At 39.9% G+C, this 11,272-nt stretch overlaps 1 protein-coding gene across 1 annotated transcript; it reads right to left on the reverse strand.

Moving 5' to 3' along the window:
- Positions 1-3,633: 3,633 nt before the first annotated feature.
- On the reverse strand, positions 3,634-7,225 carry nrsn1l (neurensin 1-like; the record flags this gene model as incomplete). The annotated part of the gene is made up of 4 exons (XM_079176473.1): positions 7,191-7,225; positions 5,427-5,509; positions 5,107-5,259; positions 3,634-4,047 (listed from the first exon to the last, which is right to left on the reverse strand). The coding sequence occupies exons 2-4, from the start codon at positions 5,484-5,486 to the stop codon at positions 3,634-3,636; spliced, it is 627 nt and encodes a 208-aa protein (XP_079032599.1). The 5' UTR covers positions 5,487-5,509; positions 7,191-7,225.
- Between the last annotated feature and the right edge of the window lie 4,047 nt (positions 7,226-11,272).

Below are 11,272 nucleotides of genomic sequence, written 5' to 3' on the forward strand. Positions count from 1 at the left end.
CCATGTCTGCAACACCCACGGCCACTTGACTAGTCTGATATTCTCCTTTCAAGTTTGTTTTTAATGAAAATATCTGGGTCTTCAACTGTTAGACGTGCTTCCTCTCTTTCTCATCCTTTTGTTATCTCCCTGAGGTCTGCTCATACCGCACACATGTATTGTGAGCTACATGTCTTGTTCCAACTTAATGAAAGCCACCTTGTTTATAAGCAGGTGCACACATGTGAGATTATGCTAATCTCTTTACATGAGATTAGCATAATCAACACCTCCAAGTTGCTATATGAGGCTACCTGGTTTAGTTCATTTGTGTTCAGGATTCACTCTCAGAGAATTCCTGCTGTCAGAAGATTTGAAAACAAGTAATTGTTTTGTTTTTTCATAGTATAATGTTTTAGAATGGAAAAAAACTCCAGCACACCGTCTTCTTCACTTGTATATTGGAGATATTTTAGTGACGTTTCGGGACACAGACCGTGATCAGGTTACTTTGTATAATGTTTTTTTTAAATCCATTAAAAAAAGTCATAGTTTAGTTTATAAAATCCATAAAAAGTCAAAATATATTTATTGCATAGTATTTATAGTAAAATAAATTCATAGCATAGTATGTCAAAAAAAGTCATAGTGTAGTATCTGAAAAATAATTCATAGTGATTATGTTGGAAAAATCTATAAAAGTTGATACTATAATATATCTATAAAAGAGAGTAAAAAAAAAAAAGTCGTAAAAAGTCACGATGTAGTAAATAAAGTATAGCATCTCTGAAAAGGTCATAGTATAGTATGTCTCAGAAAGTCATAAAATCATAGTATATCATGTTGAAAAAGTCATATGATAGTATATAAAGAAAAGCTGTAAAATGATTTGGTATAGTATGTCGAAAACAAGTCACAATATAGAAAGTCAAAAAAGTCATATTCTAGTAAGTCTACGACAAAAAAGTTAGTGTAACTACAACACAAATGCATCATACAAGTTAAGAATCCATAAATAAGCTAATTTATTCACAAAACAACAATAAAGAACAGAACAAAAGTGCAAGTCTAAAATCAGTTATGAGAGCAAGATTATATATTCTTTGCCTGAAACAAAACAAAACATCAGCCGTCATAGTACAGCATGTCAGAATGCATGACTACAAGTTATTGTATAGTATGTCGCAGAATTTAATAAAAAAATTATAGAAAGTTTAAAAAAAAAATGATATAGGGTGTCTGAAAATAGTAATATAGTATGCTTCAAAAAATGTGAAGTAAAATATGTCATTAGAAAGTCTTAGTATAATTTGTCACAAAAGGTCATGTATAGTATGTCAAAAGGTCATAGTGTACTATGCCATACAAGTCACAGTATCGTGTGAGAAAGTGAGTGAGATGTTTCACGGCTATATTTCTTACTTATGTCACCATGCTTGGTAATTGTTTGTCACACCCACCATGTGTTCCAGAGACAAAAGGGGGAGGAGCACAACCACTTCCTGTATTTATTACGCTGGATGACATCATCGGTGATGTAATTAGATTAGTCCAAATATGGAGGGGAGGTCGATAACGTTTTAAGGAAGTTATTTATGTTGTGATCTTTTTGTACGGTTGCAAATGTATTTTATATGGTAAGTCACTGGAAAGCGTGTTCCACTGGAAGGTTAGATGTAACGAATAACTTCATCTCTTACTTGTTTCAGGAGCCGGATTGGACTTACCTGCAGTCATGGTACAGACTTGATTGACTGCTGATGGAGTGGTCTATTTGAGCAGGGTGTAGCTGTGTGCACGAGATGTTATGTTAAGATACGGTACCTTATATAAATATAAAGAACCATTAGATTGAGCGTAAATGTAATATAATTCTTGAAGTTGGTTTCAAACAGGTTTATATTCTTGCCACGGTGAAATCTTTTTATTAAATGAAACGAAACACTAACAAAAACTAATACATTGAGGTATGCAGATCACAATTTTATTTGGGTCATTTGTTTTGCACTCATGACACTTGATCCTCATCTAAACTAATAACACAACAGAACAATGAAACATCAATAATAATCCAGTGGAATCAGTGCAGGTAACCAATCAGTACATCATGATCGTTCTATTTTGTTATTTCTATTTCTATTCTTTCTACGTTGTTCTCTCTTATTATTCAAGCTATTTTGACTAAACTAGAGGAGCTCATCAAACAGGTGGCCTCTAAGGTGCTGGTGCAAAATTCCTCTGACCTCACCGCTTCCCCACTCACTGTGTACGCCTGTCAACAAAAACTCTGATTGGTGTGAAAATAAAGAGAGGGCAAGCGCTGGGCCAATCAGAAAAGACTCTTTGTTCGTGGTTGAAAATGGAGCACTTGGTAGCCCAACTGTTGCCTAGAGACACATCGCAGGCAATTACAGAGCAAGATTACAGTGGGGAGAAAATAGGCGATGTTGTCAATGGAGCATGAATTTGTGTGTGGGTGGTTGTGTGAGCGTGTGATTGCAAGTGCATGTGACTGCACATGTTGAATATAGCAGGTTGAGCATTACTGGAGCTATGTGAAAAGGTGGAAACAGAATTGTTAATAATATCTTTTTTTCATCCTTAACCTTTTGCATGTGAGCAGCTTTCTGAACCTCCTGTAATGTGTGTGTAGGCTCTGCGTGAATGTGAATAGAAATATAGGTTTTCTTATGTGATACATGCAATTTCAGCACGCTGTCTAACTATTTGGAAAGCTGCAGGTACCATTATTTAAAAAAACAGTTGCTAAAATTTGTATTGACAAACCCTAAAGTGGGAGGTAAAAACATCATTTTCTGTCATCAGTCATCAGAGATTCTGTTCTCTTTGAGTGTTGAGGTGAACACGACTCAATGTATTGAAACGAAACACTAGTGCAACAACTATATCCTGGTCCTGTAATACAAGGTGTTAAATAGAGCTGCAAGGTCTCTGGCTTAAGTATTGGGGCCTCATTTATACATTTTAATAGGGATTTATTAAAAGATCTATTCATATCAAGTTGTGCTTTTAAAACCTTATAGGTGTTGAAAGTAGACCTCACTAGTCACTCACGATGGATCTATGTTCTCTATACTGTTCTGTTGGATTTTGTTCACATACAACATTTTGCCCAACAAAAAGTAATTGAACAGGCAAAATAAAGCTCTCCAAGCCAACAAGCCTGCTAATGGTCAGTTAATCGTACCGCTAACGGTACAATATGTTCACACAGTTTGTACAATAGACGGATTGTTACCACGTACTCCCGTCTCTTGAATGTCTGCACCATTCCTCTTTTGTGGAGCAGTTTATACTTCAACTGAAGGGTTAAATAAAAGTGGATGGTGCAAGATAGCTAATAAGCTACGATAAGTTTCTCTATTTCGGACTCTCTAGTTCCCCATTCCCTCTGGGGTCAATATTGGGTAATTGCACAAATTTGCATTTTTTTCTTATTTTACCATTTTAAATCCTGGGGTCCAGACTTTTATGTTTATCTGTGATATCCAGGTCACAAGACAACCTCCATTTGAACAATCTGCATGCTAAAATGACACTTGGTTCCTTCAACACCGATAATAAGACGAGGTAAATGAGGCCCCAGGACTAGAACAAAAGCCTGTACACCCTCTAGCTCAGCGGGGATCTGCTTTAAGAAGTGGACTGCACATTTTCCACTTTCGACAGAGTGACGGGTATCTTACCCTTTGCTATACCTGGAGGCTTAGTGACCACATCCCTGGGATCCCTAAATCCCCACCATTTTGACCCAGACTCTCCGCTCCGTTCCCCTTCCCCTGGTCTGTGGAAAAGCCTCTCTTTCAAATTGGCCCTGGGGAGGATCAAAACAACAACCCCCATCGCCGCCAGGGCCGATCCGAGGCAGGAGAGCCCGATCCCTGCAGCAGTGCGGAGATGCAGCCCCCTGTTGAAGCTGACGGCCTGGGTGTCCACAAAAAACAGGTCCCCCTCTCCAAACGACTCAATTTTATGGGGAGTGGAGTAACCAACTGACAGGATGGCAACGCCTGCAGTCAGGATGAGCAGACTCAGGGCCAGGTACACCTGGAGGGAGATGGAGACAGAGAAATAAACCAAAAGTAGAAAATATGTGCAGCCCTGGTGTTACGTTTTTTTTAATAGTTGGCCCTATTTGCTCAGTGCTCTTCACGTCTCGTTAGGAAAGGTCATTTTGTTGTGTGTGATGCAAAAAAAATCCAAATTCACGAATGGTCAGGGGGCTCAGATGCAATCCCTCACTTTAACGAATGACACCACACCACTGCTTGCACTTCATCACGCAGAGACAGTGCACTGTTTGCACAATATTACATGAGTGAATCAGAGAGAGTATGTTGGAGTTATTCCACTGGTGAAGCTGGGGGTTGTTTTCTACAACTGGATCTTCATGTATTGTTGAAAAGGGGAGTGCACTAAAGTGCTTCTACAATCACAGTAAGCCTTTAAATAGCATGTAATCGATTGAATTGATTGATGCAGTTACCAAAGAAGGGACTCACAATGGATTGAGTTCCAGTCAGTCAGTAATATTAACATCAATATAGTTACAGCACGAAGGAGTAGGCAGAATGCCCCCAAAAGATGATTATTTACAACAATACAAAAAAGATGAAAAGTATGCTTGATTTCAAACGTGTGTAATGGGGAACATTAAGAAATACACTCATGGGACTTCACCCACTGACTATACCATATCAGTGAACAGCTTAAAGCTAAAGAGGATGAATTCACTTTGAGTGAAAAAAAGAGGCTCTCCAGGGACGTTATACGTTTTAAACAAACCTGATAGTTAACATGCATCACTTCCTGGGTGCATGTATGATTTCTCATGGGATGTAACAGATGCCAATGGTGGATGTAATCTCAATTGTGTTGTCTCAATCAGTAACTGATATTTATTTATATGACATATCAAAGTAGGACTGATTAAGGAAAAACACTGATTATGTTTCACCCCCGAATAATGTGAGAAATGCCGGAGAGGCTGAGCACTGAAAACACATAGACACCAACGGACACAATGGGGGGTTTTAAGACCCAGGAACAAGAGATTACATGGTGGTGAGTAATGTAAAGAGATTGGAGAGTGTAGTTGCTCTTTACCTTCCAGACTGGTGAGTTCCACCTCGGGGTGGACGTCTGCCTCTGGACGAAACCCCGATCCTCCGGGTCTCTCTCCCACACGGAGGACGAGCACTCCTCGTAGAAGTGGTGCAGATAGGATCGAACCCCAAACTGAAGACAGCTAGAACTCGCCTGGAAGGATGTCAGGCGCAAAGGGACCAAATGAAATGGCAGTAAGATCAAGCATGTTACCAAAGCATATTAGGTCTCCTCGCTACAACCTGGCTGAATGTTGATCATCATTTAGCTGTAATAAAATCAAGTAAAACTAGATCATCACCAAGGGAAAGTCAGCTCACCTCACTGCTGGAGGATTCTCCTCCTGAGCCAGAGACACAGGCCTCAGAGCACAGCGCCATCACACCTCACACACCTTGTACACCTAGAGTGAAAGATACAGAAACATACTGTAAGAAATATATATTCAGACCTGAACAGATTGATGTGTGTAGATGTCAGCTACAGGCTCACATGAACGTTTTTTCATCTGCTGAATATGGATTTTCCCATATAAAAGCCTCCATCCCTACAGACGCTGGTTATAAGTGTTGGCCTGTGTCGTCAGGTCGCCCCAGTTATTGTTGCCGCATGTGAACGATTGACAGCTACCATGGCAGTGAGGTGGCTCTATTACCACCCACGGATGAGTCACACGGATGCAAGCGCGTGCACACTCTATTCTTTTACGTACAAATATGCACACATGTCCCTCTGTTGTTATTCTCCCGAGGCGGTTAGATTGATTTCTTTCATTCTCTGCCTTCAAACGGTTTCTCTTCGCGGCTACACATGGCTGATCTCCGTCTGTACCGTAGAGTGAGTTTAACCTGACTGCAATTTCAAACATAACCCTGAAAACAAATCAGTAGTCACCAAAGGAGAACATCCAGCTTGGGTAATGTTATTTTTCTTTTTTTGTTACCCTCCTCCATGGCCAAAATCTTGAACCTGAGAGGACGAGCTGTCCAATTAAACCGAATTTGTGTGAGTCCACGTGATTCGTGTTTACGAGCCCTGCGCTCCTCGGCAATGTGAACTGTGGGGATATCAACAGAACCAGTAAAGAAATGTGAGATGGTAAACTTCGTTTGCCAACAAAAGAACCTGTGTGAGATTGAAGAAAGCTTTTTCAAACAGAATATCCAAACTCTTTCATTTCAGTTGCCTGTCATGAATTAGCTCTAAAATACTTCTAATATACCATTTACTACTGACATCACACAGCATTAACAATCTAATAGTGCCATATAGAATAATGTAACAGTAACCTTTCTGCAAAACGATCACTTTATATTTTTGACATTTCACGTTAAGTAACCAACATAGTTGAGATACTTCGCTGTATTTTTACCTAGTGGGATTCTGAAAGCAATATTATACACCTTATATAAGTACTTCTTAAACCAAAAGCTGTTTAATATGTAATAAGTGCTTTTAAATAAATATGTGAAGCACTGACTGATCTTTTTCATATGGCTGACAAATAGATTTCAGGTTTTTGATTATTACAAAAAGGATGAAACTTAGCCTAAGCTTTGGCCCGTTTCTTATCCTGATGCAGATGTTTCAGTCCCATGAAGGCTCTTTAACCAGAACGCTGCCTAGTTTGCTCTGAACATCCCCTTGATTCAAAGGGGTGTTGAGTTCACATAACGCAGATCCGCGTTATAATAAGGCAAATTACAGCATTTCATTTTTTCGTATGGGACCCAAAGCAAACCGAAAATGCAACAGGGTTTCTTCACTGTCACATGTGCTTCTCTAGAGGCTACCAATACTTCTAAAACAGAATATGTCGTTTTTTTAATCACATCCTTTGACAACAGACAGAATCAAACGGCATGGTGGTCATTTCAACTCGGCACAGACAGAAACGCATCGACAGCGCTGAACACCAGTGAGTCACCGCGCGTCCATGCAGCCTCAGTCCTTCCAACACTTATCTCCATCGCATTTCATCCACTCACTTTCTCTTTTTAATTTTTTAATTTTTCTCAGCACCTGCAGCTTCCTCTTTTCACTCGAACCGAGTTCATACAACCGGTGGACGGACACATTCTTACCCCCTGGCCGGAGTGGTCGCTCTTCTCACTGCGCGTCCATGTGCTGTCGGACCAGTGGATCTCAAACGCTGCCGCTGATGTGAATCAGCTGAACGGGGACACTGCGCATGCGTGCAGATAAGGAGAAAAAAAAAACACAAGGTTTAAACTCTCGATAATATATATCTGTCTTTTAACACAACATATCATTATCAGACAGATGCTTCAAAGCGTTTAATTCATAGTTTGGTGAGAAGTTCTCATGAGGTTTGTCACATTTAAACCCTGACAAAACTTTAAATGCTATAGGGGGAAAAAAACGGAAAATGTGTCACCAAAGGAGATTTAAGCATCAGCTCACCATGGAGTCACGACCCGCCAACAGGAATAGTTAGCGGTACTATATGAAAGCCAGATTAAGCCTATATATTTATAACCGATCTTATAGCTCTAGCACTGTTGTCATCTATTTAGCTGGGATGAGCTGTTTGAAACTTCCCCCCCTGGCACATACTCCACCTGTCTAGATATTATCCCTCTGAAGTTTGTTTAATCTGAAGGGCTTTTGGAATTTGGCCACAGGTGCTTTTAAATTGGTCCAAACTTTTCTTGAGCGACCTCGTCTTGAACCCTTGTCATCTGCGGACTACCGCTTAAGTAGCGAGTCTGACAACTTTTATTTTTCCAAACTGCCCACTGTTTTAACCTTCACCATGACAATGTCCCCTAATGTCCACGAAATAAATTGTTTTCTGGGTTCGGTGTAAAAGGACTTGACTCAAACTCATACACCACCTTTGGGATGAACTGGAAAGCCAATTGTGAGCCAGGCCATATCAGCCGACATCAGTTGACCTCACTGTCGTTTGATGGGAGCAAAGCCTGTAAGCAGGCTCCAATATCCTGTGAAAAGCCTTTCAAGAAAAACGGAGGCTGTTAAAGGGCGACTCCACCTATTTTACAAACAAAAACTGAGATCACTCCTACACTCATCCTGTGAAAACAGTTGTAAAATGTCCTCTGCTGAAAGGGAGAGAGCTTTCTAATGTCTGAGATCATACAACAGAAAGCATTACAAAGGTTAGAAGGTGTGTCAATTAAAGAGTAGTTAGACATTTACCAGATAGTGGATGAAATGAAACAATACTGGTAGCATCACAGCAAATGCAAGTTTGTTAGATTCCACAATGAAATTTCTTTTCATGTTTTCATCTTATTCATTCAGTCATTATTCATACATTATTAGTAGAAATAGTAATTTCCCCTGATTTTTGCTTTTGTTGCATTTGTGTATCTTTTAACAATCAAGATCCCCTAGGAATATTACATAAATACCATAATATAAGATTTTTTCTCACTTTAAAAGGTACGTTTTTGTCCAGAAATGATAAAATGGCCCGCACAACTATCAGATGTTCTCTCCTACTCAAGTGCTGAATGCCCACAAATGCACAGACGTTTCATCAATGTGCAATAGTCCTTCTATTTCATGGTTAAGTCCTTTCAACTTTTCACCAACAAAGAGATAAACATTGTAAAGTAAGGTACGTTTTTGTACAACTGTGGATTCTCTAAACTGTCCATCAAATGCCAAGCGGACAGGATAGTCTACTTAGGTGCTGCATTCACCAGCTGTCAACGGCTGATAATGCCTCCGAGAACGCAAACTAAATAAGCGTCTCCGCCTTCTGTAAGCGGTACCTTTCATTAAAGGCTCACTTCAAGGCATGGTCCGTCTCTAAAATAATGTAAAAAAACAACAACCACCTCACACACACACACACACACACACACACATGCACTCGCACATAGACAGATATGTGCCAATATGTGGTCTGTAAATATTTCAGTGTTTCTTGAAGATACATTATTTATGCAGACTGTCAAAACAGATCCCAAATGAAAAGAAAACAAATACTGTCATTTTCACATATTCATCCGATCTGTGTGTGAAAAGACCATTTTGCTTCCAGGCAGCGTATTTGTGTGTGTGTGTGTGTGTGTGTGTGTGTGTGCATGGGGGTGGTGGTTCATCCCATTTGCTGTTTGGACACACTATAGTGAACCTTAAATGGCAGGGTAAGACTGTTTCCAAGGTGCCCTTGTGAAAGAAAGACATGGAAAGCTGGTCTTGTTTGTCATTCACCTCCACACACACACACACACACACACACACACACATTCATGCAGGTTTTTGAATGACCAAGCTGTGCTCTATCAGAGAGAGAAAGAAATTTCCATGGTTACGAGTCCAGCAAGGTCAGACTCAGGAAGTGAGTGCTAGGTGTTGATTGGCTGCTAGATAATTACACTTCCCTTCAAGATGATGTGCAAACAGGATTATTATTTTTTTTCATCTACTCTATTTAGAAGCTGTTGTAAAGCACTATCAGTCATTTCAGCTGCATGCCTTGCTGCCCTTATTACTTCCTTTATTCACCAGCTTGGGAGGGTTATCCTTTGGTGTGATAAATTATGCATTGTGCATGTCTGGTATCTTAAAAATAACCTGTGCATCAACCCACACCAGCCTATGAAGCTACTGTCAATATGGTGGAACATCCGAGCCATCATGTTAATTAGTTGTGAAAAGCCTTTCATTTATTGGCTCGTGAAATAGAAAGGGTAAACCATTTTCCAAAGCTGCAATATTTAGGTTTGATGACTGAGAAGACAGCTTTAGTTGTTTATTTTCTGCACCTGTCTAATCCTTGTCAGGGTGCTATAGTGGCCACTATCCCAGCATGCACTGGAAGACACTTTCTGACAAGCTGGCAGTTCAGTGGAGTGCTAATAAAGATATAGAGACATTCACACAGAAACGCCACTTATACAATTTAATGCATAAAATTGTTATTCTTACTAGGAATAGTTTGCCTTCTTGGGAAATACGCTCACTTAATTTCTTGCCAAGAGTTGAGCACTGGGTAGCCCAGCGCACAGTTGGAATAAATACGTGGTAAAATTGTGAATTAAAAAACACTTGCTTTGGTTTAGGTAACAAAACCAGTTGTAGTAGTTGTGCTTAAGATAACCGGTACTGATGGTGTCATCTAACTCTTAGCAAGAAAACAAATAAGCATATTTCCCTAAATGGAAAAACGACTTCTTTAAATTCTCTCACTCTGTGCCTGTTTCTATATCCCCATCTCAAGCACATGTTTTTAAGCTTACATTTTCACAGCTTGTTGAAAGTCTACCTAATATCCTTTTCTTCTCTATATCTCAAACCTAGGCATCCCTTATGGATTCACAAAAGAATTATTAAAACTCAAAATAATTCTGTCCTTCTATCTTAAATGCAGTTGGGCTTTTGACTTATCTTTTAATTGCACTAAAGGCTTGTTAAATCGAATTCCCTGTCTCTTCTCCCTTGTGTCATATCTCTGTTGAATTTAAAGCATACAGTCAGGACACATCACTCTATCTCAAATACAGGCATACCTTTATAATTGCATAATTAAAAGCTGGTTAAATTCACTCTGCTGCTCTCTATCTCTTTCTTAAAAGCAGGTATTGGAGGCACACAGCTATGGATGCACCGGAGCTGTGTTAAAACCTCATATCTTTTGTTATCTTCAATGTCGCTATGCTTTTAGTAAGCTCACATTTTAATTGCACAATAAAGCCTCCGTAAAGCACATTTTTCCTCTCCCCCCCTGTATTATACGCTGCGGAGCTGCTGCAGCGCTGCAGGCAGGGTGATGGCAGTGCACAGTTCAGAAGGTCACTGGATGCGTTTGTGGGTGCGGGGCCGGGGAATGGCTACGTTACATCATGCAGAGCGTCAGATAATGGCACATTAACATGAATAATGCATCCCATGTTGACAAGCGGAGAGGAACACACAGAGTCTAAATATTCTATAAGGAGAGGAATTCATAGAATAGAATAGCACTTTGGGAACTAATGGGCCGTCAGGTGTCACATCCTATGATGAAGAGGCAGAGAAGTGTGTGCGTGTGTGAATGCGTTGATGTGCGCCTGCATGACCGTACCGCTCGTTATTGCTCAATATAAGACCTTTTTCTAAAAAAAAAAAAACCTTGAATGTTTTCTCATTTTGGGCTTCATGCTTCTCACGTGGGCTCGTCAGGACGGGG

The sequence above is a fragment of the Pholis gunnellus genome (assembly GCF_910591455.1).
Source record: "Pholis gunnellus genome assembly, chromosome: 16".
Taxonomy (NCBI): Eukaryota; Metazoa; Chordata; class Actinopteri; order Perciformes; family Pholidae; genus Pholis; species Pholis gunnellus.